Genomic DNA, 27,859 nt, shown 5'->3' on the forward strand with positions numbered 1-27,859 from the left:
GTCTCCGGAGTGACGAGGCGCGAACCAAGACCCGGAGCCCGGATTTCTGGAGCCGAGCCACGGAGCGAGGCAGGAGAGAGATCGCGGCTGGCCAAGTGAGGAGGGGAGCCACGCCGCGGCCTTTCGTCCTTGCGCGGGCATCCAACAAACTCCACTCCCACTCATCCCAGCCTCAGTGTGGCCATCAGCTGCGGCTAGATACCCTCCTGGGGATTCCTTCCCTGCTATCAAGGTGGGGAGACGGAGAGCTAGGCAGCATCCCAGTATCACTGGGCGAAGTGGGCAAAGCCAGGCTCTGTCCCCGGTGGCTGATATTCCGGACAGAGAACTGTGCAGACAAGTGGAAGACAGGCCACACGCACCTCCTCTGGTTCGAGGACTAGCCCAGTTAGTAACCTGCTGTGTGGTCTTGAAGTCCCCACTCCTCTCCAGCTCTAGGAGATGGAACATTACCACCAATGTCTCAGAGTAGCTCTTACCAAGTGTGTGAAATAGTCACCAAGTTTAAAAGAAGCTGTCAAACTGCAAAGTGCCTTGCACATGCCAAGGGCCATCTCCGTCTCTGTTCTGATCCTGTCCCTCACTCCAGCCCCAGAAGCTTGGTCTCAGAACCTTCCATGCCTAGAGGTTTCAAGCCTGCAGGTGAGTCCACCCCTACCCTTTCCTCCCTATGGACAGAGTCCAGGACGGTTCTCCTGGGACCTACGACTCTGTAGCCCAGGTATAGAGGGATTCACAGAGGTGTGGCCTTCCACCTACATACCCACCTGTCCCTCAACTCCACAAGATTAAGCTCCTCACTCCTGGAGGTTGTCTGAAGACCAGGACCTGTCCCCTGGATAGAGCCCATTTGGTGCAGAATGCCCTGGGAGAGCCATGTGTTGGGCATGCATTTGGATAGTTGCATTGTGAGTGTGTGTGTGTGTGTGTGTGTGTGTGATTCATGGGGGTGGGTGTGTGCGTGCCTGGTATGGCAGGCCTTCGTGTGTGTGCACTTTGGATAGATGTGTGAGTCTGTATATGTGAATGTGTGTATTTATGGCTGTGCGATGTGTCATGTGGTATGTGATGTTCATTCCTGGCGTGTGTGCTTACTGGGCATCTATGTGTGTCTTTCTGGTGTGGATGCCTATCTAGATAGGCCTGTGTGGGCTGTGCTCAGGGTCTGCAGAAGTGGGTGTGTGTAGCTGCTGGGACCTTGGGTGGTTTGTATATAAGAATGGTCTGGGTGTGCTGAGGGTCTTGGAAGTAGAAGATTTTCCCTCCCATCTCTGCTCACCTGGTGACCTTCTTCCCCAACTATGGACTGTGATGAGGCCACTGGGCAGGCAAAGACCAGCCCCTGTTCCCTCTACAGACCTGTGGCTGCTCAGGTCTGTGGCCACATATACCACCAAAGGCTAGGTTGGATGGGTGAGCCTGGGGCCAGGGCTCATGTGATACCCCTCAGTGCCTGGCCTCCTCCCCTCCCCACAGCAGGAGCAGCAGCAGGAAAGGTTGGCGGAGGGGGGCTATTTTGGGAGCATCTCCTTAGCAACAGCTGCCACTGCCGTCTGTGGCGGTTTTTCTATAGGTGCTAAAATATTCCACCCTGGTGACTGAGTGCTGGGCGGTGGGTGAGGATGGGGACTGAGGGTGGGAGAGACCCCTACAGTCTTCCATCCCAAGGGTTGTCACCCTGACATGGATGCTGGCTCTCTGGACCCCCAATGGCCCTTTTTCCACTCTGGACAAGGAAAGAGGAAAGTCTCTTGGAGGTGTCAGGACTGTGGAGCTTTGAGGCAGGCCAGTTGGGTCCTGATCTGATGTCTTATCTAAACAGCTGGGTGGCCTCAGTTTGCCTCATCTGTGGAATAGGCTGGCTGGACTCTCAGCAACTTTCTAAGTCAAAACAACCAACAACAAGAAAACCCCATGTGGACCCAGTAACAATGGCCATTTCTAAGAATGATTTATCTTATTTTATGTATAGGAGTATGCAGTAGCTGCCTTCAGAAGAAGGTATTGGATCTCATTACAGATGGTTGTGAGCCACCATGTGGTTGCTGGGATTTGAACTCAGGTCCTCTGGAAGAGCAATCTGTGCTCTTATCTGCTGAGCCATCTCTCCAGCTCCCAACAGCTGCCCTTCCTAAGGGCACTCCTAACCCCAGCTCTCCCACCTGTCAGCCCTCCCTGACCCGCACTCTTCCCAGCTCTGTGTGCAGGCCGCTGTGGGACCCGGGAGGCCTGAGCAGGTTCCTGGAGTGGGCGTTAGTGAGCTCTCCGCCAACCTGGAATGACCCTTCTGTTTTTTTGTTTTTGTTTTTCGTTTTTTTGAGACAGGGTTTCTCTGTATAGGCCTGGCTGTCCTGGAACTCACTTTGTAGGCCATGCTGGCCTCGAACTCAGAAATCCGCCTGCCTCTGCCTCCCAAGTGCTGGGATTAAAGGCGTATGCCACCACCGCCCGGCTAGAATGACCCTTCTTTAGCACCTCGGTAGGTGTTGAACTGAGTTTCAGTCCTGGCTTCTGCGTCTGTTTATTCCAACTGAGCCAAGGCAAGCCATTTCCTCTCGGGACCTCAGTCTTTGTACCCGAGAATTGAGGAGAGTTAAAGACTCTGCTTCACAAAGTTTAGGGGTCAGATGGGAGATAAAATAGGGGCCTGTGGTATAATGAATGGACAGACAGACTTCAGTGTAACATGTTTTCCTCTGGACAGTTGTCTCTGGTGGTTGAAGCTGTGCATTCAACACAATCCTGTGCCCCAGTCTCCCCATTGGAACAGTAGTGCCTGAAACATAGAGATTTTATTTTGTTTTGTTTTTTGGTTTTTCAAGACAGAGTTTCTCTGTATAGCCCTGGCTGTCCTAGAACTCACTCTGTAGATCAGGCTGGCCTGGAACTCAGAAATCCGCCTGCCTCTGCCTCCCAAGTGCTGGGATTAAAGGCATGTGCCACCACTGCCCAGCTAACATAGAGTTCTTGTAGAGACTCAGGCTGTGGGTGATTCTGAGGGCCTGGGACAGTGCTAGCTGATGGGACAAGTCTGTGGAGTCTCAGATTGTCTGCTCCATCCCACCATAGCTACCTCTCATGGCATGCTTCTGTATTGGATGAAGACTGGTCCACTTGCCTTCTCAAGCCCATCCCATTACACATGAGGCCTCTGAAGTTGGTCCAGAGAAGATATGTAACTTACCAAAAGTTTACACAGGTTCGAAAACACCCAAGCTGTCATTCTCCTCCAGGACCTCTTACACACACACACACACACACACACACACACACACACACACTGCTAGGCTTCCTACCTCCCATCTCAAACAGGGCATGAGCTACTAGACATGGCCTGTGGCAAGGTCTTCCCAAAACCTTCAGTCATTCTCAGAACACAGTGTTCAAAGTGGGGATGTCTCTTATTCTCCTGCTTTGCCCAGGGAGAAACCAAGACCCAGCGGGAAGAGAATTCCCAGCCAGGGATGCTTGGCTGATTGTTGGTGGAAGAAGGACTCTATTTCCTGGTGTCCCTAGTCCTTGCCTGGCTTGGAACTGCTCTCATAGCTCTCCTCACCTAGCTCCTGCCCTGATGCCTTCCAGGGCCTCAGCAATTACCCCACAGAGCATCCCAAGCGCAGCAAGGTGGCCTATCCCTTCCTCAGACTTCTGCCTAGTGAGCTGGTGAGAAACAAGTAGCCTTGCAAGAGCAGCTGTGCTGGACCTAACAAGCCCTTGGTTCTGCATGCCCCTCCATCTTTCTGCTCTCTTTCTTCTGCATTCATCACCCTCAGGGAAGCCCCTGGCCTGTGGGGACAGCCAAAGATCACCTGCTGTCCCTTAAGCCTGCTGATTTCAGTCCACACAGAGGTGCAGGAGATACTAGGCATCCGTCAACTGCCAAGTGAACACTTAGTGTGCTGGAGGACGAGAATCTATGCACACACACACACACACACACACACCGTGGAACATCAGTCCTGGCTGTCTGCCTTAGGGCACAGCAGGGTAAGAAGAACAGACACTGCACAGAGAAGGTCCAAAGTGCTCTGGAGGGCACTCATGTGAGGAAGAGCCTGCTGCCAGCACCCACCTGCCTCCAGCAGCCTGTTGTGCACAGGGCACCGTTAGCGCTCATAGTTTGTGGCAAGTTAAACAGAGACTTACTCAAGGTCATGCTGTTTCTAAGTGCTTTTGAAGCCAGGTTGGTCTGATTTCCTAACTTTTAAAATAAGAACCATACTTATGTCTAACCCAAGGGTTGGGGAAAGGTGGGCCCTGGGGTGCAGGCTGATTGAACAAATAGGTGCTGGGCTTGGAGAACAGTGGAAAGGCTCCGACTGTGAAGAAAGACCAAGGGCATTTCAGGCAGTGGGGAACAGAGCGTGCAGGCAGAGAGAGGTGTGAAGGCATCTGGTACGTTCTGGAATCCGTGGGAATTGGAGGACATGTGTGAATATACGGTGTGCGGGAGCCTGACAAGCGAACCGTCCTGAGGCGTTGAGTTGGCAGATCCTTTGGCGAAGGGAGAACCCACAGAAAGATGGCTGTGTGGCCCTGCGTAGCATTCATGAGTCTTGTCCTGGAAGGTCTGCTTGGCACAGGAAGCCAAAGAGATTGGAGACTCAATCAGCTCTCCATAAGCTTGTGTGCTTCCCTTCCCCCCAGCCCCCCAATCCCGTGAGATCTTCTCCCTCTGAGATCTGGGTCCAGTCTTCCATGGCCAGAGGTTCAAATGCTCTCTGTTTGCAGGTCTTCTAGACTCCTATGGCTACAGAGAAGGGCTTTCCTCACCTGCTTCCTTAGAAGGCTAGGTGACAAACGTTCAGGAAAGTGGCTGGCTCGGCAGGAACTGGGAGGTGCTTCCAAGAGTGTGGAACTTAGACCTGAGCTCTCTGGGGGTGATTGGGGGAAGAGAGTCTGGATCTTCTCTTATAGTGCTGGTGAGATGCCTCCATCTTTAAAGAGGTTTGCTGCTCTGGCAGAGGACCCAAGTTCAGTTCCCAGCGCCCACATGTCACTTCACAGCTGCCTATAATTCTAGTTCCATGGAACCTGACATCTTCTTCTGGCTTTCACAGGCTCCTGCCCGTATGTAGCACACATGCACGCACATGGGCATCTGTACATGCATGGTGCACATACGCGCACACATACAGGTATCTGCACACATAGACATAAATAAAAAAAGGAAAGACAGATTAATAAGATGAGAAGAAAACAGGGACTAGGGTTTGTTGACTTCCACTCCACTGGGTGGCCTTTTGCAAACTTTTGGACGTCTGTGGTTCCTCAGTTTCTCCTTTGTGAACTGAAGCCTTACTGATTGACTGTGCCACTATTAGGGTTCTTCCAAAAGAACGACCTCTGTCTCCTGAAGTGGGGGTGCTTAGGGCCCTTAGCTGCTAGCGCTTCGGGAGAGAATGCAGACCACCCAGGAGAGGGTCAGGGCCACCGGGACCCCCACAGGACCGGTTCCCACCTACCCTCCTCTGGGCTCGGAGCACCCTCCCCACCTGTCCCCAGGGGCCTCGCAAATCCGGGAGTGGATCCTCCTTGGAACGGATCCTCGGGTAGGAGCGCGGCGGGGCGAGGAGGAAAACCCGGGCAGGATCTGCGCGAGAACCGGACCCCGCAGCCTCTCCTTCCCCCCACCCCCACCCCGACCCCCGACCCCTGCTGGAGTCCTGGGTCCCGGGCGCTAGTGGCCTGCCCGCGTGGGTCAGACGTACCAAGAGGGCCGGGGTGGGGTCCGCTCGGGGCTGGCAGCCCGGGCGCGCTGCCTCCGCAGCGGGGCGCGGGTCACGTGTGAGGAGGGGCGAAAGTCTCCGAAGCGGGGCGCGTGCTGCGAGTTGGGAGTTCTCGGCGCGCCGCGGGCGGCGGGAGCTCAGGCTCCCGGGCGAGCCGGGGACGCGGCGGGGACCGGGTCCCAGACGGAGGGGGCGGCGGCGGGAGTGGGAGGGACGCAGACAGAGAAGGACACAGCCGGCCGAGGAGGCGGCGCGGGGCGAGGCTGAGCCCGGGCAGGGGCCGGAGCGCGGCGACCAGGTGCCACAGCCCCGCGGGAGGAGAGGCGGCACCGGGACACAGCGGCGGGGACCTTGTGGCAGGCGCGAGGTGGCCACAGAGCCAGGAGACCCCAGAACTGAACAACGAGAGGGTCGTGGGGCTGTGGGTAACAGCGGGCAGTGGGGCGCCTTGGGCCCCTGGACCCCACGACCCGAGCCCGGGCTCCACGATGCTGCCGCCCGGGCGGCGCCCAGCTCTTGACGCGGGGCAACACTGAAAGTTACGCAGGGAGCGGCGCGGGACGGCGCGGAGACCCCGAGACCCACAGCGGCCGCCTGGGTCAGCGGCGACATCGCGGGCAGGCGGCGCCCGCGTCCCAAGCCGGGCGCCCCGGACTCCGCCCGCCGGACTGCGCCGGGGGATGTAGCGGACACTCGCCGCCCAGACCCTCCTCGGACCTTACGCCCCGGGGTAAGCTCGGGCTCGTCCATCGCGAGTACTCTTCGTCCGTCTGTCCGTCCCAATGTCTGTCTAGCTCAGAGAGTTGTTTGTCCTGCCGCTCTGGCCATACCCGTCCTGCACTCATCTATCAGACCCGATTCCTGAAGGGTCCCAGTGTGGACCTGTGACTTCCCCCCGAGCTGGCGCGCTCCGTTTATTTGGCCATCAGAGCGTCTCCTGTGGGTTGTGGCTGGCAATAGAAGGGAGATGGATGACAGAGATTTGACCTCCTGCCCTGGCGACGGCCCTTCTCTGCCCCCGCCCACCTCCATGCCAGGAGCTGCGAGGCAGGTGACTTGCAGCAAGGTGGGAAGGGGGCGTCTCTGCTTCCCACCACCCACCTGCAGTCTCCGTGAATGGTTCGGAGTATGACAGAAATCTCCCTTCTGCTGTGTTAAGCACCTGCCTTGTGCCAGATAACCCCAGGGTAGGTGAGCCGGTAGTAGCTGAAGGAATGAGGTAACAGTAAATGAAGCATTTCGGGGATTAGAGTGGTGGAAACTAAGGCTGTAGAGAGAGGGGGAAAGATGCTTTTTCTTCTGCAAAGGGGAAACAGCAAAGAGTCATGCCGTGGGCTCTAAGCAAGGAGAACTTCACCACCACCTGCAGAATGCCCACTAACCAGGTCAGCCTACTACTGCCCCTCCCCCCAACACACACACACAAACTATGCAAGGGGACTCAGACTTCAGGGAGCAGGGAGCGGTAGACCAGCTTGGCAGGCAGCAGTGCCCTCTAGGCACCACGCAGGGTGGCTGGGCTGCGCTGACAGGGAGGGCCTCAAGAGGGGGAGAGCTCCAAGTAGTAGGCTGAAGGACCTAGGGACCGGATGTGGTGTCTAGCCCTGGACAGAGACGGGCTGGACCCAGGGATCCAATATTCACTCCACCCCCACTCCCATCCATCCCTGCACCTTGCAGGACTGCTAGGAGTCCAGAGCCATGTGTAGCCTTGACTTGGCTTCTGAGGGGAGCAAGTGGAGAAACAGGGACAGTTGGGGCAAGTGGAGCGGGAGGACTGAGCCTGGAACATTCTGCTCTGCCCTCCTATGGAAGAAGGGTCTCTTTCTGAAGTTTTCCATACTGGGCATCAAGGCTTGTATATCCCTTGGTCCAGGCTTCAGAAATGAGCCCAGCTAGTTGAGACACTGGGCAAGTTATGCTCCCTAAGCCTCTGCCAGCACATCTGTGGAATGGGGACACCAGACCTGCCCCACTGACCTCCAATGCAGGGCCTTTGAGCTCTGTGAGCAGAAGACTCTTGGTAGGCTGGAGAGGGGTGGGCAGATGGGGGGGGGTAAGAACTCAGTTTACTTTGAGGGAAAATAAGTAGTTAGCTACCAGTGGCAAGAATATGGCTGGAAATACAGACTGACAGTAATGGAGGTGTCTAGGCATAAGTTGGGGGACCTGGGACTTGGGCGCTGTACCTAATGTTATGCTTAAAGAAACATCTTCCTAGGGAAAAAAAATAGAGGTGACTGGCCAGACAGAAATGTCCGTGGGCTTCCACTGGGGTGACCTTGGGCAGTTAGCTTGACTTCTCTGAGTCACAGTTTGTACCAGTGGAGAATGGGACTTCATGTCATTGTCACTGGCTTGCAGACAGTGTCAGGGCCCTGGGAAAAGCTTGCAGAGCCAAACCATGCAGGTTCTAGAGAGACATTTGTGGATCGGAGGACAAAGTCACTCTAGGATGCTGTGGGAAGATTTCGGGGCTTAGGATGAGAGGGAGGGGGAGGAGGAACTGTGTGGGCTTACACAGGGCGGGCTGGTTCTTAATGTGGATCTGGGGGAGGCGGGGGCGAGTGCTGAGGGGGGTGTGAGGAGGAGGGGGCCCCCTCTGCGGGGACCACTGAGTCACGAGGACATGTAAGCGACATGACAACCAGCAACGTGGTAACCAGGAAACAAGCAATGGGAATGGAGCTGGAGCAGTGTGTCGTGGTGGGGGAGGGTGGACTGGCAGCACCCAGGCTTGGAGGGTCCGTGCTGGGTTAGGCTGGTCGGCCTGCAGGGGGTGCGGGGCCAAACAGGCTGGGTAAGAACGGAGGTGTAAGAAGTGACAGGAGGCACCCAGGGGCTCAGCGGGGCAGGGGGCTTCTCTGGTCCCTCCCCAGCTCCTCTTTTCCTCCTGATCCCCACCCTTCATGCCTCTCCCCCTAGGATGCCAAATTTGGCTCACGCAATCTGTCGTCTCTCTTCTGAGATTGGCACGGGGATAGAAGCCGAGTGCATTACATCAGCGCCTGATCCCCCTGCACTGGGGGAGGGAAGGGAAGGACCAAGGACCAACCAGGCCAGGCTGGGAGTGGAAGGGCAGCAGCCAGACTTCAACTTCCTAGCTTGTCTCCTGTTTGCTCTTCTTACCCTAATCTTAGATGTAGGGGGAGTTTGGGAAAGGCCATGACGAACCTAGAGGTGGGACCAGGACTCCAACCTTGGGGAGGTTCCATGACTTGGGCAGGAACCAGTCAAGCCCTGTTGCTGTCTCCCTAGCTAATTGGGACCAAAGAGTTCTCAGGACTTGGTGTGTCATTGCCTGGCCATGTGACCTTGGGCAGATCCCCTTGCGTAGTAGAGTCTACATCTGTATAGTGAATGTTGGCCGCTTTGTAGTATTGGTGACTCCCCTGAGAGGAGCCACTTTGGCTCTCCAGGTCCCCGGGATGGATCCTGTGACCTTGAACAGCAACTTCTCTCCTTATGCCTCCATCTCCTCACCTGTGAAATGGGTATGTTCAAGGTCACTACCTGGACCCTGGACGTGAGTTGTGCTACGGGAGCGAGGGCAGGGATCTGGCTTCAAAGCCACCGATAAGAAGGAGTCCTATGGCCTTCCACATGATCGACAAAGATGGAGAACAGCCCAGCCTGGCCTTCACGGGACAGGTGGTGTGGGAGGATGGTTTCACCCGCACGCAGAGGCTTTGCTCTTGTACCGTTGATCTGATGCCGTCATTGTACAAGAATGAAAACTGGGGCCCTCAGGGAGAAGTGGGTTCTGGGGCCACAGTGATGGCCTAGGAGCGGAGGAAGCAGAGCTCTGGCTCCTGATTCTCAGCCCCCTCTTGGAAACAGGCAGGCAAGCGATGTCTTCTTCTTTCTTTGGCCAAGCAGAACAGAAACCCTGAGGGACTGGCTCTGGCATCACCCCCTCCCCTTCCTCTCCTGCATCCCTTACCCATTGCTGCCATCAATGACTTCACTTCTTATTCATTACTTGGTCTCCTTGGGGGGATTCCTCTAGAATTCCTTTGCAGACTAATCTGAGGCTGTCCCTGGGAGGGACAAGTTGAATTTAGGGTTAGCCTAAAACCTTACGGTCCATTCTAGAATATTCCATTCTAGAATATTCCTCTCCCTGGCTGAGTTTTAGGCAGGAGATGGTTTAGTTGCCCCCAACAACATGACACCCCCTCAGGGATCCTCTGGGGAGGAACTTATTTTTATAGACGGGAAGACGGGCTTAGTAACAAGGACTGAGTTGGCCAAGTTACCCAGAGTCAGCGAGATAGATGGCCTGTTATCCCGGGAGGCTGAGAAAGATGGGTACCGGAGGTTTGGTGAGAGAGTGAATACTCCTCTCCTAGGGCTGATCCGACTGAACCAGCCCTCCTGCTGGCGACTGTCACCTCATGGGTGACTGTGAATGGCATCTCCCTCCACCTTGGGAATCCTTGGGTCTTTGATATTTCCCAAAGACATTCTAGAAAGCCACATGTACCGCTCATCCGCCGCCCACCTGCCTGGCCAGGTATGAGGCTACAGGCGTCCGCAACTTCTTCATCCTCCCCGCAGTCCTCCAGTGATGATGTACTGTCTCCATACTACAGTAGGAGACGTTGTATCCCAGAGAGACCGTGCTACCTGTCCAAGGTCACACGGCAAGCAAGTATGGAGGGACGGGGTTTGGATTTAGACTGATCTGATTCCCGGGGGCCGTCTCTAGGGTTTCCCCAGAGTGGAAAATATTCCTCCCCTGGGCTGGGGTTTGGCAGGAGATGGTCTAGTCGCCCCCACAGCCTGACACCCCCTCAGGGATCCCTGGGGGCTCCATTCTCGAGACAGATACAGACATGAACCACTGGGAAGAGCTCATTTTATAGATGGGAAGACTGAGCTGGCCCAAGGTGACCAAAGCACCAGCATTCTGCCAGGCATTCTCTAGCCCGGGACTCTGTCCCCTGCACCAGTGAGGCCTTAAGTGGATGGTGCCGCAACGTGGGGATGCGGATGCGGATTCAGCATCTTAAGATGCTGATGGTTCCATGCTGGGGCTTCCAGAAGAGTCAGATGCTGCCATTCCACGGAGCAGAGAAAGCAGGCATGGCAGGTCCTGTTTATAGTCTCTGGGCCTTGCCCCTAGATCATCTGCAGACATCAGTATTCACAGCCTCATGAGTGTTGGGGCTGTGGAGTGAGAGACCTGTGTGACAAGAGACCGTCTAGGAGACAATAACCAGAGTCATAGCTCTGTGTGACCTTAGGTCGGTGAATTGCCCTTTCTGAGCTTGGTCTGCACAATGAGGTGATAAAGTCACGGAAAGAAAAATCTCTTTGCCTCCGAGTAACTGCCACGGGGCTATGTCATCTCTAAGTGCTCCTCCCTCCTTGTGGGGACCCTGGGCCCTGGCATGGGCAGGCAGGAACCCTGGGTGTTGGCAGAACCATTAAGCCTCCTCAGGCCGACCGACTCAGCCCTCTTTGGGGTGTGGGGGGGGATCTCCGGGCTCAGCCCTTCTTCTCTTTTTCATCTTTATTTTTCTCCTGCTCCCTCTTCCCTGGCGACGTGGGCTGATCGCTGCTCAAACTTTTAATTCACATGGTAATTGTAATAATAACATGGGCCGAGGCCCCTCTGCCTGTGACATTGCAGCTGGCGGAGCTGAGCTAAGAATAGAGCCTGAGTCACACACGCACGCGCGCTCCTGCAGGCGCGCACTCTGCTCCTGGGTGGTGGGTGGGGTGAGGCATGGGGGTAGGGGGCTCTGGATCCTGACCCCCTACCTCTAAAGGCCTACGCAACAACTGTCCCCCACAGACCGCCCTCTGGTCCCGGACTGAACCAGTGAGACATAAGGCATGGTTGCTTGTCATTCACAGAAGGGAAACTGAGGCTCCATGAGCAAACATGGCTGCTGGGAACGTGTGGGACTGGACCCGAGAGTGTTGGCTGACTCTGAAGCCACTGTTCTGTTTCAGGACACACAGGCCAGGGGAAATGGGAGGCTCTGGGTCTGGGCTGCTGCCCCTGAAGGAAGAGTTTCTCACCCCAGCCTTCTCATAACCTACCACCTGCATGCAGTGGGTGCACACGAGGACCTTGCCTGGGGTTGATGGTGCTATTGCCTGGTGACACAGAGATTGTATGTAGCAGAGAGTGACTTCAAACTTCTGATCCTCCTGCCTCCATTTCTGGAGGGCTATGATGACGGGTGCAAGCCACCGCCACCACATCTGGCTTCTACAGTGCTGGGATCTGTTTCGTCCACACTAGACAGTCACTACCAACTGAGCTCTAGCCCCAGCTCTTACAGGTTGTCTTGAGGGAATAGCAGGAGGTGCTAGACTTCCTAGTAAAGTCTCAGTCAGTGTCCCCTCCACTGTCCCATGAGCAAAGCACCCCTGTTTCCGTGTGAGAAAACTGAAGCTTGATGATAAATGTTTGTCCCAAGTGCCACAGGTATACCATCTAGACCTACATAACTCCCAGCCCCAGAAGCCCCAGACCCCTCTTTTATTTTGGTCTCCTGCGACCAACCTGGCTCTGCTCCCAAGCACAGTGTCTCCCTCTCTGCCCCCCCCCCAACCTTCTCTCCACTTTTCTGTGGCTGTCTGGGTCAATCCTTAGCCAGAACGTGGCCTCAGCAGGCAGGGTGAGGTGAAGTGTCACTTGGAAGACACACCATCAGGTCCTAACTTATAGGCTATCAAGAAAGGTGAACTTCTGTATTCCCCCACCCCAGTAAGAGCCATGCTGGGAGAGGTGGTGTCATCATGGCGACCTACCACTGAGAGCATGGGTTGAAGCTGCCTGGGGCCCCGTGGGGCCTCCAGCTGGGCATCGATGAACTGGGGAGTGCAGCCGCAGGTGGGCTGAAGAGAAATGTCACCTCTGTTTTAGCTCTCCTCTCATATCTTCCTCTCCTCTAGCAACTCGCTTGGGGCAAATGGACCAGGGGACTATCTGCCTGGCGTCAGGCAAGCGTTTGACTAGTGAAGGTGGCGGAGTTGGAACCGATTTGTTCTTGAGAGCCTCTTGGGCCCCTGTCGCCTGCCCCTCTTTGGGGTGCCTGTGTCTTTGAGGACTAGGAGAGGAGAGATGGTCCTCTCCCGGGCAAGCCCACAGATGAGAGACAAGGGAAGAAGCAGAGGCTGCCTCAATGGTAGAAGGAAGGCTCAGCCACTCACAATCCTCTGTGACCTTCACCGGGCCACTGTCACCCTGAGGGGGCTTCTGAGCTCTGTGAAGCAAGGGCTTCTAGTGGGGGGACATGGGGACAGTGAGGTGAGTCTAGCTTTTCCAGTGCAACCTTCTCTGTCATTGGTGTAGGGATGGGAGGGGCGAGGTGTGTCCTGTGGGGCTGAGGTCCTGCCATCTCAGGAGGTAGCAGAGTTAGCCCAGGCTTCCTCATCTGGCCTCTTCCCACTCCACCGTGTGATTCCTTTTTGCTCTGCCCATGTTGAAATGTCATTGGTCTGGGGAGAGACAGGATAGGGGTCAGTGGGGCACAGACAGAAACCATTGCCTTCACATAACTTGTCTCTAGTTGCTGAGCCCTTCCCTTGCACCTCCCAGCGGCTCTCTCTTCCTGTTCTCAGACCTGCTGCAGCGGGGTGAGACATCGAGTGGGCCCCTGGCCTTGCAGCTGCTGATCAAAGCTACCTGACCTTGGAGAAGTCCTAGCTGGGCACCAGGGCCACCTCCCTGGACATTTGGGAAGTCAGTGAACAGGAGAGAAGAGGGTACAGCTAGGTCAGAGAGGCTAAGATCATATCTCAGGGCTGTCCTGGGTCCCCAAGTCCTTAGATGAACCTCTCAACCAGCTGAGCCTCACTCCTTGCAGTCAAATGAGCTACCTGTCCTAGGAGGTCTGTGAAGAAACATTGAATGGCACCTGCTGAGGGACAGTGAGGGACAGCAGGGAGTCCTGGCACAGAGCCAGACCCAGAACCCAAAGGAACGGATCGTGGGGACTGCAGTGTGATGTTCACAAATATTCCATTGTCTCAAGTATTCATTGAGGTGAATGAATGAGGTGCCTATGTCTTGGCCTCCCAGAGCCCATGGCATGGCATGCCTGTAAGTGTTTGCTTGTTTGAGTGGAATAGGGGTCAAACCGCAGGCAGAAAGCATGGTAGCTGCATCCTTTCCTGTCCCCATCCCCTTCTACATTTTTTTCTTTGACTGCCTGTTTTTTTGTTTTTGTTTGTTTGTTTGTTTGTTTGTTGAGACAGGGTTTCTCTGTATAGCCCTGGCTGTCCTGGAACTTACTCTGTAGACCAGGCTGGCCTCGAACTCAGAAATCCACCTGCCTCTGCCTCCCAAGTGCTAAGATTAAAGGCGTGCGCCACCACTGCCCGGCAACTGCCTGTTTTGAGACAGGGTGTCACGCAGGTACCGAGACTGTCTTGAGCACTGCAGTTCGTGTTGATCTTTGTTCTCTCTCTGCCTCCACGCCTTCAGCCGCTGTGATGACAGGACCTGGCCACCAGTCTTGGCTTTGGAGAGAAATCCTACTCCCAAATTTCTGCTCATTCTCAGCCCTCATCACCCTTCAGGACAGGGCTTTCCAAGTCATACAAGGGAAGATCTGGGAGTTGTGGCTCAAATTTGTAATCCCAACCTTTTGATAGGGTAAGGCGGAAGGATTGCTTCAAGTTTAAGGCCAGCATGGTGAATTCTGGGCCAGTCTGGGCTACAGAGTGATATTAAGAACCAAGTCACAGGCAGGGCCTGACCTGGGCAACACTAAAATACAAGGCATGTGTGAGGGGAAAGAGTGTTTTAGGATGTCACTGGTGTGTGTGTGTGTGTGTGCGCGCACGCGTGCGCCCCGCGCATGCTTATTAATAATACATTATACACGGTATGTTGCTTTTACCCTGCGTCTTGTTTGGAGCTGAAAGGTCAATGCTCTGGTAGAGATCTTGGAGACAGTACTATTAGAAGCTCCTGTGTATATATGGCTTCCTTTTCTCTCAGACCGTCTGCTCCAAGGGCCCAGGTATCCTCCACCCCTATGCCTGGCCACCCACCAGACCTGGGTCCCCAGACCCCTGGGGACCAGCTGTCCCCAGGGCCTCAGTCCTACCTGAGCTGTATTCCAAGCTCTGTCTTGGCCAGCTTCTTCTGTGTTTTAGAACGCATACATCTCTACAGGGACTCTTTCTTAAGCCCTTAACTGCGTAGACTCTTTGGCTCCTGTTTTGGCCCCAGACACTTCACAAGATCTGAATGAGCTCAGAGGGCTCAGGCCTACTCAGAGTGCGTTTTTCTTTTTTCTTTTTGAAACATGGTCTCGCTGTGTAGCTCTGGCTGTCCTGAACTTAACTGAAATCCACCTGCCTCTGCCTCCCAAGTGCTAGGATTAAAGGCATGCGCCACCACTGCCTGGCTCCGAGATGAGTGTCATCATGCTCAGCTCTGAACTAATTGCTTCACCCACAGCACATAGTTGGGTACTCAAAATATCACTACTCACGGCGGACCCTCCAGGGCATTACTGCAGACATGCTAGACAGGAAGGCAGGTGCTGAGCCAGCTCAGGATGCTGTTAGGTGGTAAATGAATGGATGGTTGGTTGGATAGATGGATGGATAGATGGATGGATGGATGGATGGATGGATGGATGGATGGCCAGATGGATGGATGGAGGATGGATGGGTGGATGGATGGAGAATGGATGGATGGATGGGTGGATGGATGGATGGATGGGTGAGTGGTTGGATGGGTGGATGGATGGATGGATGGATGGGTGAGTGGGTGGGTTAGCTGGAGCTGGTGGGAGATGATCTGAATCTATGAGTCAACACTCAGTGGACAGGTAAATGTTCTCTTAGTCGCAGTCCCTTGGCTATTGCTGAATAATATTGGGATGTGACCACAGTCCCTCACCCTCACCTCCCTGTCTGCTGTGCCCTCTCCTCTAGTCCATGTCCCACCTCCTAAACCACTGTTCTTCAAACTTCTTCCTAGTGCACAGGATTCTGGGGCTGGGCTGCCTGTCACCCCTCTTTGCCACAGAACATTCAAGATATGGTTCTGTGGAGGCCTGAGACTTGAGCTGTCCTGTCCCCCGGTCTCCTCTGTTGACAGCTACTGTGCCGTGTCCTATGATACAATGGCACAGACGGTCCTCCTGGTGTGTGCTTGGGGCCACCTCTGCTCCCTCATTACAGCATCAAAAATAGCCTGTAACATCCCGTGACATCGCCCTGCTCAGGCCCTTCACGGGAATTATGACAAGCTGCACAGATCTCATCAGATCTCATGTCCTTGTCCCTTGCCAGTTGTATGTGAAGCGTTCATTGCACACCAGGCTGTGGAACTCAGGGCGAATGGTCAAGAGACCTGGGTGGATGGACCAGTGACATAAGGTCCGTAAGGGCTGATGGGAGAGGTCATGGCGGCAGAGTACAGGACATTTTTGAGCCTAAGGCCTCAGTCAGAACTCCAGTGGGAGGGGGCTGGGAGCGAAGGACCCACAGAACTTCAGCGAGAAGGGTACCTACAGCCAGAGCAAAGTTCCCAAGGCAGGCTGATTTGTTCTGTTGGTCAGGACCTGGAGAAAGGCCATATGGCTGCATGGCGAGGGTTGGGGTAAGGAACTGGGGCAAAGTCAATGTGAGGGGACAACCTTACTTGTGCCCAGAGTTCACCTTTGGGAATGTGGGGAGCCCCAGAGTTATGGCTAGGGAATGATGGAATCCTTGCCTGAGAAGGCCAGGAGAAGGTTGTGGGTTGAGCTGGAAGCCATGGGGACATGGGATATAGAGCATCCGGCATCCTCTCCCACTGACCTGTTCCTCGGCAACCTGTGAGATAAGAATGGGACCACTCCATCTTAGAATGAGGACCACAGCACAGCCATAGTGTTCAGTGAATATGTTCTCTCCCTGCCCTTAGGTTCCGGGGGTGAAGGAGGTGCAGGGCTTAGGCCTGAGCCGCCCTGGCAGGGCTCACAGACTGAGCAGGAAAAGTCAGGAGGCAAGTCTGCTCTGAGGGAAACGTAGCCGCTGATATTTTAAGGCTCAGGACTGGATGAGATCACGGAGTGGGGGGTGGGGGTGCAGAGGAGCCGAGGAGGGAGGCCAATGATGGAGGGGAGTTGATGGCTGCTGGTGGTGACTGGTGGCTGAGCCTGTGCTCCCTGGATGTGTGACTTATAGAAATGCAGGACTCAGGGCAACCTGAGTGGGGTTCTCAGGTCTGGAGGAGTCAGGAACAAGTTGGGAACTGGTCACAGGCTCCTTTGGAGCAGCCTTAGGGAGCAATAGGGAGACTGGGAGGGAGGCCCGTGCATGCCCTTCAAGGAGGGTTTTTGTGGGCTCGGTGGGGATGCAAGCATGAGGACCTGAGTTCGGGTCCCCAGACCCTGTGTAAAAGGAAAGGTGGGCAGTGTGCTTGTAACCCCAGCATGGGGGCAGGGCGGGAGGGGGAAGCAGAAACAAGCAGATCTTGGGATCTTCTGGCCAGCCAGTCCCAGTCAAAATAGCAAGCTCCAGGTTCATCGAGAGACTCAACAGAAATCACAGGAGCAAGTGTGTGCACTCACGTGTGCACACTGGCACACACATGCATGCATGCACACACACATACCCCAGAATGGCTGCATCTTAAAATTTACACTCTCTGGTCTCTGTACTCTAGAGTTTACACCCCTTAGGTGACTCTGGTCGTGGTTGCAGCATGCATACCAGGTACTATTCCTCATTTTGTAGCTATGACTCGGGAGTTGAGGCATGTCTCCCAGGGTCCCAGGCCTCTAGGGGACATGTTCTTGGGCCGTCTGAGATCATACTATTTGTTAAGGACCTTAGGAGTGCTGTGACCCATCTCTCACAAACACACATCTATCCAGTGCTAATTTTAAAACTCACGGGTGTTTTCCATAGGTGATACACTCACACGATTCTAAAATTAAAAGACAAACGAAAGAAACAGTGAGTATTCTCTGCTGTCCTCCATCCCGAGCCACCTGCTTCCCCTCCCTCGAAGCAGTCCGTGTCACGGGTTTTCCTGGGTCTGCATCCAGCCAAGCCGAGCTGAGCCTGGAGAAGCAGCAAGTTAAGTGTAGCTATAAACTCCTCTCCATTTTCACACGAGGTAGTGACTCTACACGCCACTCATCGCTCATCACCGCTACCCTTTTCCACTTAAAAATACATCGCTCAGACCCACAAGGCTCCAGAAAGAGCTGCCTCCTTGGCTGCTATGGCTGCGCGGTGCCGCTCATAGATGGGCAGCTGGGCTGCTTCCAAGCTGCGCTTCGACAAGGAGGCTGCCTGCCTCGCTCTGCTCCTGCACCCCACGTGTGCCTGTGTGACTGTGATGGTCTCCGGCTGTGAGATGGCTCAGCCATCATCACATCAGGGTCCTGGTGACCTCTGGCTGGGCAGAACCTGACAGAGTGAGGGAGGAGGAGGGAGGAGGCACCATCCTGGCTCTGAATCCCCCCATCCCTCCTCTTGTATCATTTCTGGCTCCTTCCTTCCTTCCTTCCTTCCTTCCTTCCTTCCTTCCTTCCTTCCTTCCTATCTTCCTTCCTTCCTTCCTCCCTCCCTCCCTCCCTCCCTCCCTCCCTCTCTCTCTCTCTCTTTTTTTTTTTTTTTTTTTTTTTTTGGTTTTTCAAGACAGGGTTTCTCTGTATAACTGTCCTGGAACTCACTTTGTAGACCAGGCTGGCCTCGAACTCAGAAATCCACCTGCCTCTGCCTCCTGAGTGCTGGGATTAAAGGCGTGCCCCACCACGCCCGGCTTCTTTCTTTTTAAAGACCAAGTTTCACTGCACTATGTATCCCTGGCTGGCCTGGGATGTTCTATGTAGATCAGGCTGGCCTTTCAACTCCTAGAACCTCTGCCGCCCAAGTGCTGAGATTAAAGGCATACGCCATTACTGCAAGCTTTTGATTTTACTTTTTTTTTCTTTTTAAGATTTACTTATTTTATGTATACGAGTCCACTGTAGCCATCTTCAGACACACAAGAAGAGTGCATCAGACCCCATTACAGATGGTTGTGAGCTACCATGTGGTTGTTGGGAATTGAACTCAGGACCGCTGGAAGAGCAGTTAGGGCTCTTAACCGCTGAGCCGTCTCCCCGGCCCGTTTTTACTTTTTTTGAGACAGTGTTTCACGTAGCCCAGGCTGGCCCGGGATGCTCTGTGTAGCTCAGGCTGGCCTGGAATTCACTCTAGAGCCAAAGATGACTTTGAACTCTTGCTCCTCCCACCTCTGCCTCCCCCCTGCTGAGACTGCAGTCCTGCTGGGCTGCAGCTTCTTCCGAAGGTGGTGCCTGCTGGGGCAGCTTGTACATGGAGGGGACAGCAGTGTCCTCAAACTTCAGCCTCAGCTCCGGGGTTCTGGGCTCTTGTTTGCTGAGATCCAGGGGCAAGGCAGTGGTTGTGTAGGTGGGAGCTCAAGCCGACCGGGGGGGGGGCGGGAGGAGGCAGGAACAGGCAGAGAGCTGGGCTCTTTACATCTTCTTGGATCTGATTTTCTTTCTCCAGCCTCCCCATCCCCAACCTTGGAGAGCTCAGTAGGCGAGTGGGTCAGGGAGTCACGGGGCCTGATCTCTCCTCAAGAGACTTGTGGGTGGCTCTGAGAGCCTCTCTCTCTTCTGTCCATTCACACCTATCCACATGTTGTGCACGGTCATCCACGGGTCCTGGAGCCTGGCAGCTGGCAACTGTTGGACAGTTGCACCTGCAGGGCCCAAGGTCACCTACTCTGTTACCCGGTTACCCACCCCCAAACCCTGTGGACATTGTCCAGAGTGCTCCCAGCCCCCCCCCCACCTCCTCTCCAGCTCCAGACACTCTTGTCCTCGCTTGCTTCCTACTCAACCCCCATAGCACACCCGAAGGCTACTCTCAGGCGCCTCAGACCTCAAAGGTGGGAACACTTAGAGATGTTAGGGATGTTTGAGTCCAGGCTGGACTGTAACTCACTACGTAGCCCAGGTTGGTCTTAGACTGTAGGTTGGTTGCAAACCTCTCTTTTCCTTGTCTTTTTCTACTTCTAAGACAGGAATGGTGCCGGTACCTTTTCTGAGGTCACCAAGAGGCTGAGAGGAATCGATCTGCACAAAGCACTCAGAGTGGCTCCAGCTCAGAGTGAATGCTTGCTGGTCTGCTTCTCGCTCAGTGTGGATCCTGCAATATGATCGTGCTGGGGGCGGGGGGACCAGCAGTGTGCAGAGGGATTCCAGGGTCTGGAGGAAGGCAGCAAGGCTGGCGCTGTGTGCCGTGCAGTTTGGTAACGTCAGGGCCTCCCTGCACATACAAATGTGATGGGTTGCTCCTTTTGCCAGTGGAGATGCTGAGGCTGAACTACCAGTGAACCTTCCAGAGCCCACCTGGCTGAGTCCAATCTGTGCAATTTGCTTCCAGGGCCATAGCATAGCTCTCACCCACTTGTTCTCAAGGCAGTGAATGACACCCTGTGTGTGATGTGACAGTGCCTGGCTCTGGGCGGGTCCTGAATTTTGTATCTGAGGCTCCTCCTTGGATCCCAGAACAGGTGTGTTCTGTCCTGGAGTGATGTGTCACTTGCACTGTGCATGCGTGGGCTGTGTGCCACACTGTTTATTCTTACAGTCCTAGGCAGTGACCTCCATAATTAGCTTTACCTACAGATGAGGTGTGCCGAGTCCAGAGAGGTGAAGTCTGGCCTGACATCCCCCAGGGAGTGATCTGGAGGGACTGGAGAGAGAGAGAGAGAGAGAGAGAGAGAGAGAGCAGTCAGCTATGTGCTTGCCTTGCAAGTGTGAGTGCTTGGAGTTTGATCCCCAGAGCTGGAATCAAATTCCGGGTATGGTGGTGGATGCTTGTGATATCTGTGCTGGGGACGTAGAATCGGGAAGTTCACTGATCAGCCAACCCAGCCTCCTTGTCAGCCCCAGGCCAATAGGAGACACTGTACAAAGAGAGTGGACGGTGTTTCTCAGGTTGTCCTCCGGCCTCCCATGTGGTATATCTACATAGAATAAAATGTTGGGTGTTATCACTGGGAGGGAAAGAAGGAGATAAAGGAGTCAGATTACCCATGTCAGGAGCCTATAGAGGGCCACATCCCTGCTTCTTCATGTTTCTTCTTTTGAGACAGAGTCTCACTGTATAGCTCTGGCTGACTTGGAACTCACCGTCTAATCCAGGCTGGCCTTCAATTCACGGAGATCCACCTGCCTCTGCCTCCAGAGTGCTGAGACTAAATGTGTATTCTACCATGGAGTGGACCAGAAAGGCCTCCTCACTTACCCTAGCACGACCAAGCCTGGGCTGTCCCAAAGCTGGAGCATAGGACAGCCTTTACTCTCAAAGGTTGGAATCTGTGTTGCTGGTATGAACGCCTCACTTCCCTGGGGGAGACCTGCACACTTTCTAGAGGCAGGACCCTACTCCCACTGCCTGTCTGAGGCTCAGGGGACTAACAACAAGGAGTCTGTATTGTCCTATACAGCCTGCACATGTCCCCTCTCATCAGGGAGTTTTGAAGGGTCCCTGTTTCCCAGACAGCAATGTGAGAATCTGCCCAGAGCACAGGTGTGGTAGAGTTAAGCCAGAGTTCTCTCCCAGCTCTTGTGCTATGCCCTTGAGTCACTGTATCTTTGAGAGACAACTGACCAGCCACTCTGGAGTTTTATCTGTAGGACCCTGTGGGCCCCTCCCACCATCAGATTTGTTCCCAGTGTGGCAGTCCTCCAAACCATCCCAATGATGGCCTGCTGAGGTCAGAGGTCCTAAGTGTGCAGATATGGAAATGAAGGCACAAAGCAGAAGTCTTAGAGCTGAGACTCAAGCATCCCGATGCAATGAACAGGTTATTTCCATAGTTGATCTGAAGCTACTGGGAGCGAGACAGCATGGGTGAAGGGGCACAGAGAAGGTGGGGCTGGCCTGAGGGGCAGTTAGGCCAGTGAGAGATGGAGATAGAGAGAAGGAAGGTAGATCCCAGAGGAACCAGGCTGGACAGAGCATCACAGCAGGTAAGAGACCAGGGGCCATGGAGAGTGGGAACAAGAGTGACCTGGGATCAAGAGGACTCAGACCTAGTGGGAGTCGGTCCTACCTTGCCGCTTCTGCTGTTCCAACCCCCAAGGCTCATCTCCCCAGCTCTGCAGCCTACAGCTCCCCAGATGGGAAACAGCAGCCGGAACCCTTTTGTGTTTCAGTAGCTGCTTAATAAATACATGTTAGCTGAACAAAGGCGCCAGCGATACCTCGGTGAGATAGGCAGGCCACGGCTGCTGTGGAGTCTGCGACTTCCTGAGCCTTCCGTCTCTCAAAAACACTTCAGAGACAGGGCCCTGAGGCCGAGGTGTGAGACTGCCAGTGAGTGCTGTCTCCTCCCATGTTGTCTCTCCAACAGCAGTGACCTAGAAGATTCATAAATAAGATAAATAGCCCCGGCCGGCTGGCTGTCCCAGAACACGGCTTCTACGGCTCTCTGCTCATCTGCTACTGAGGCTGGCAAGGTCAAGGGAGGTTCCCAGGGAGCTAACCTACAGCATCGGGTCACTCACTCTGTCATGGGTAGTCAGGTGTGTGTGTGGGAAGGTGGTGGTGAGTGAACTAGAAATGGCTGTCCTTACAGCCTGTGGGGTTCCCAAAAGAACCGTTGGCACTAGACATACATACAACAGGGTGCAATCTGAGTAAAGACAACGGCTCCACCTCCACTGCTCAGCTTGCTGGACTGCTCACGGAGGCTGGGAACCCTGGACCACCTTACCTTCCTCTGCTTCTGTTTCTTTCAAGTGCCATGGCCTCAAAAAGCCCAACTGGAGGACAGCTGGGGAGGAGAAGGACTTGCCTGGGAACCGTCCACACAGTAGGGCACAGGGCTCCAGAGTCCTTCTGTCACACGGCCAGCCAGCATCCTTTAGTGCATAGTTAGTGGATGGGATGGAGACTCTACCTTCCAAAGAGTATGGGGTGGGGGTCATGCAGCTGCCTGGACAATCGGGGTTCTACTCAGAGGAGGACTCAGACCTAAGTGGGGGGATGATGTTGATCTATGCTTTTTGTCCCTCCGTGTCATCCATGGTCCTTCTCTTCTGAGCTTTCCCTCCAGTCTCTGTATCTTTTCCCAGAAATCCCATGTGATCAAGGAAAGATCTCGTCCATGCCCAGGCGGGGGTCCCATGGACACACCGCCTGCCCAGTCGGCACTTTTCACTGGTGAGATGTGCACTCAGCCCACACAATGACAAGTGAGCCTCATATCACTACCGAGAAGGCCTGTGGTGGTGATGGTAGCTGCTTATCGGAGCAGGAGGGACCGTACACAGCTACTCCTCGCTGTACCTGAGAGGACAGATCTGGGAAACTCGCTTTCCTAAGCAGGGCTAAGCATGGGGATGAGCAGGAGCCATAAGAGCCATTGTGAGGCAGGCACAGGAGGTGCTCCCTCCAAGAGCCTGCTGGAGCCTTAAGAAAAGGCACAGAGAGCCGGGCGGTGGTGGCGCACGCCTTTAATCCCAGCACTTGGGAGGCAGAGGCAGGCGGATTTCTGAGTTCGAAGCCAGCCTGGTCTACAAAGTGAGTTCCAGGACAGCCAGGGCTACACAGAGAAACCCTGTCTCGAAAAACCAAAAAAAAAGAAAAGGCACAGAGGCCTGCAGAACTATGGGGCAGGCGATGGATGGGAGGCTCTGGGGAGCATGTGTTGAGCATGGGGGTGAAGACCTGATACAGTGTGCGTAGAATGTTAAGGATGCTGGCAGAGGCTCCCTCACTTTGGAAGTGCTGAGGGAGGGAACTCCAATAGCCTAGAGCCATGGGGATGTCCCTTGGCCACTCACCCCAGGACACCTTGTGAGGGTAGATTCCCACAATGAGCCATCAGTGCAGCACGAGTGAGCCGGTCCTCCTAGCAGAGAGTCAGGGCTCCTTTGTCCCTTGGGAGGGGACATTTGGCAGGATCCCCCTTGGACAGCCAGTGGCATTTATTAATCAAGGGCCCGGGTGCCAGGCCCTGTCCTCTGCCTCTCTTGCAGTGGTGCAGATTTCGCTTCAGAGCGTCATAATGAAGTTAGCACCCATTTCTCCTTGGCTCCTGGCCCCCAGGCCCCTTAGGAGAAGAAAAGCCAAAGGCCCATCTTTCAAACTATCAGAGTGGGTGTGAGCACCCCAGTCAGGGACTGCCCACGGCCACCTCGTTTTGACACCCTCGGTGGCTCTGTCTGGGCCTCCTTGGCCTCAGCAATAAAGCAAGGATTTAGAACATGGCTACTTTGTGTTGTTCCTTGGCTGTAAGTGTCTCTGGAGCAGATGGAGTTGGAGGTCACGGGGGAACACAGCAGGGGAACCCCAGCTAGAGTGAGGGGCATTGCAGGCCTGGTATTGCTTTCTGGCCCATACCTGAAATGCCTAATGTTCTAGGTCAGGAAACTAAGGTCCAACCAAGTCACATGACCGATCTGGAACTTTGACCCAGGAAGCCCTCGGGGTGGAGTGGGGTGGGGGAGATAAGCAGGGTCGGGTAGGGTGGCCAGGCTTGAGTGCGGGCGGGATGGAGGGAGAGGGGGACTCTGGAGAAGGAGGCAGGGGAAGAGGCTGTTGATATCTAAATTATAGCATTGGCGCGCACCGGTTGCTGAGGCAACCGAGTTGTCCTGAACCAGGGAAGTGTGTAAACATTGCCACAGATGCACAATTAGACCAGGAAGAATAGAACAGAAAATAGAAGCTTCCAGACTTATATAATTCTAGGCCAAGATGTTATCAGGAACCCAGAAGCTGGGTCTTGGCCCTGTGGCCTTGGAGGGGGGGGAGCTGAAAATGACTGCACCGTGTCCTTATGCTCAGACCTCAGTGGCAGGGAGCACTGAAGAGAGTGTGCCCTCTGTGAGTCCATCTGGTGGGCATGCCACGTGCGGGTGACAAACTTCTGCAGGAACAGCTGGCAACCGTGGCCAGGCCTACCTCGCAAGGTGGAAACAGCAAGGTGGCTGGCTTTGTCTCCCAGGGTCTTGGAGGAATTCTGATCTTCAGTTTGCATAGGCAGAAACCGATACTCCACGGAGGAAACTGAGTGTCCTGAGGCGGGGACGCAGGAACAGTAGCTGCCTCACCTACACCCAGGGTCTTTATCCAGGAGCTCCCAGAAGGTGAGGCCTCCTGAGTCTCAATCTATTTCCTTCCTAGCTAGCCCCTCCTCCTCTCAGCCAGCTGCATGTGCGCATGCACAGAAGAAGATCTAGGCTCTCCTGTCTTCCATCCAGCACACTGGATACCCTGTAGGCCCCATGTCCTGCTCCCAGCAAGTCTGGGGACAGAACGAGAATCTGGGGATCATCCTGTCTGTAGACACTCACACCACAGTAACTGTTAGTCACAGGGAACTCTGAGCATTTGGCAAAACCAATGCAGATGTGGAGCTGAAATGTAAAAAACGGAAAACAAAAACAACAACAATAAAACCTAGGTAGTCAGTGCAGGGGCTAAGTTGGGAGGCAAACAGGGTCAAAGCTCTGGGTGTGCAGGACACAGCATCAAGTTGAGCATCAGAATAGCAGTGTGGCTCAGTGGTAGAGCACTTGCCCAATATGTCCAAGGTCATGGGTTCCAACCCTGGCACCACCAAAAAATAAAAAAGAGGTTGGCAAGATACCTTGGCTAGTAAAAGTGCTTGCCGTACAAGTCTGGTAGCCTGAGTTCGATCCCCGGAAATCAAGATGGAAAGAGAACTGACTCCTGAAAGTTGTCCTCTGTCTTTGACATCTACATCCCATAGCAAGCATGCCCCTTCCTGATGATGGTGGTGGTGGTGGTGGTGGTGAAATGAAGGGTGAACATAGCGGTGTATCGGTTTGGTTCCACATTTGGCAGGCAGAGGCAGGCATATCTCTGGGTTCAAGGTCAGCCTGGTCTACATAATGAGTTCCAGCTTAGCAGAGACAACATGATTGACACCTTGCTTCAAAACCAGAAAATAGGGGCTGGAGAGATGGCTCCGCGGTTAAGAGCACTGACAAAGGTCCTGAGTTCAGTTCCCAGCAACCACAGGGTGGCTCACAACCATCTGTAATAAGACCTGATGCCCTCTTCTGGTATGTATGAAGACAGCTACAGTGTACTCATATAAATAAAATAAATAAATAAATGTTTAAAAAAAAAACCAAGAAAATAGAAAAAATATCCATATAGAAGCTTCCAGAACAATGGCAAGCTGGAAGGGCCACATTGAGCAGAAGTAGGATCTAGATCCTACTCTTTGTCCGGCAGACCCCAGGGGGTTGGATCAGACAAAGGGACATGGGCTCAGGCCTGGTCTCCAAACCGTCCTCTGCCACAACCCTTCTGAGAGTCCACGGAAGTCTTGAGGTCTCATGTAGGCTTTTCTGGTCCTGAGAGTCTGGCAGGTTGTTTCTTTACCGTCCCCCCTCGCTCTCCAGCACCTCACCTGTCCCTTGTCCCCCACAGGCCCTGCATCTCCCCAGGTGACCACGACGACGGCCTCAGGTCATGCACGGACACAACCGAAACGGGCAGGCCCACGTGCCCAGGCGGAAACGCCGCAACCGCTTCGTCAAGAAGAACGGCCAGTGTAACGTCTACTTCGCCAACCTGAGCAACAAGTCCCAGCGCTACATGGCAGACATCTTCACCACCTGCGTGGACACGCGCTGGCGCTATATGCTCATGATCTTCTCCGCGGCCTTCCTCGTTTCCTGGCTCTTCTTCGGCCTCCTCTTCTGGTGCATTGCTTTCTTCCATGGTGACCTGGAGGCCAGTCCCTCAGTGCCCGCGGCAGGAGGCCCGGGGGGCAATGGCGGGGCAAGCCCGACCGCCCCCAAACCCTGTATCATGCATGTAAATGGCTTTTTGGGGGCCTTCCTCTTCTCAGTGGAGACCCAGACGACCATTGGCTACGGGTTCCGGTGTGTGACAGAGGAGTGCCCATTGGCGGTCATTGCGGTGGTTGTCCAGTCCATTGTGGGCTGTGTCATCGACTCCTTCATGATTGGCACGATCATGGCCAAGATGGCACGGCCCAAGAAGCGGGCACAGACCCTGCTGTTCAGCCACCATGCTGTCATCTCCGTTCGAGACGGCAAGCTCTGCCTGATGTGGCGCGTGGGTAACCTGCGCAAGAGTCACATTGTGGAGGCCCACGTCCGGGCCCAACTCATCAAACCCTACATGACACAGGAGGGTGAGTACCTGCCACTGGACCAGCGGGACCTCAACGTGGGCTATGACATCGGCCTGGACCGCATCTTCTTGGTGTCACCCATCATAATAGTGCATGAAATCGACGAGGACAGCCCACTCTACGGCATGGGCAAGGAGGAGCTGGAGTCAGAGGACTTTGAGATTGTGGTCATCCTGGAGGGTATGGTGGAGGCTACGGCTATGACCACGCAGGCCCGCAGCTCCTACCTGGCCAGTGAGATCCTGTGGGGTCACCGGTTCGAGCCTGTGGTCTTCGAGGAGAAGAGTCACTACAAGGTGGACTACTCGCGATTCCACAAGACCTATGAGGTGGCCGGCACGCCTTGCTGCTCCGCCCGTGAGCTGCAGGAGAGCAAGATCACGGTGCTGCCTGCCCCACCGCCCCCTCCCAGTGCCTTCTGCTATGAGAATGAGCTGGCCCTTATGAGCCAGGAGGAAGAGGAGATGGAAGAGGAGGCTGCGGCCGCAGCAGCCGTGGCTGCAGGCCTGGGCCTGGAGGCAGGTTCCAAAGAGGAGGCAGGCATTATCCGGATGCTTGAGTTTGGTAGCCACCTGGATCTGGAGCGCATGCAAGCCGCCACCCTTCCACTGGACAATATTTCCTATCGCAGGGAGTCTGCCATCTGACCTCCAGGCCCTGCCCTCCTCTATTCCCGCAAGAGCCTCTGCCAGGGGTGGGACACCTAGACAAGCCTTCCACTCTTAGGACAGAGTTGAACGTGGCTCTGTGGACCTAGAGGAAGGTGGGGGCTTCAAAGACTGGGAGATCCCTTCCTGTTGACTGCAGGGCCCAGGACTGGGAAGGACCCAGGTACTCCGCCCTGATGGCCCAGGGCCCCCTGACATCTCCCCACGGTGGCTCTGGGCCCCCAGATCTTCCACCCTTTTCCCACTGACCCTTCAAGGATGTACCCCTTCTGCTCTCAGGACCTCGGGGAAGGCGGCTGGACTGCTGGGGGGCGGGC

The 27,859-nt window shown here is 54.8% G+C and overlaps 1 protein-coding gene across 2 annotated transcripts; it reads left to right on the forward strand.

Annotated features, from left to right (window-relative positions):
* Positions 1–79: 79 nt before the first annotated feature.
* Kcnj4 (potassium inwardly rectifying channel subfamily J member 4) lies at positions 80–27,859 on the forward strand. Of its 2 annotated transcripts, none has more exons than XM_029469426.2 (2): positions 80–642; positions 26,142–27,859. In XM_029469426.2, exon 2 carries the CDS (start codon positions 26,184–26,186, stop codon positions 27,519–27,521), a length of 1,338 nt encoding a protein of 445 aa, XP_029325286.1. In that variant the 5' UTR covers positions 80–642; positions 26,142–26,183; the 3' UTR covers positions 27,522–27,859. The 2 variants fall into 2 exon arrangements, with proteins under 2 accessions (XP_029325286.1, XP_021039423.1); XM_021183764.3 differs by lacking the exon at positions 80–642 and adding an exon at positions 5,957–6,459.

This window comes from Mus caroli, unplaced genomic scaffold (genome assembly GCF_978045245.1).
Source record: "Mus caroli unplaced genomic scaffold, Mus_caroli_1 scaffold_16, whole genome shotgun sequence".
Taxonomy (NCBI): domain Eukaryota; kingdom Metazoa; phylum Chordata; class Mammalia; order Rodentia; family Muridae; genus Mus; species Mus caroli.

Excerpts from the sequence above, each read along its gene's own strand:
- Kcnj4 (XM_029469426.2), top strand. The coding sequence starts at position 26,184 with ATGCACGGACACAACCGAAACGGGCAGGCCCACGTGCCCAGGCGGAAA.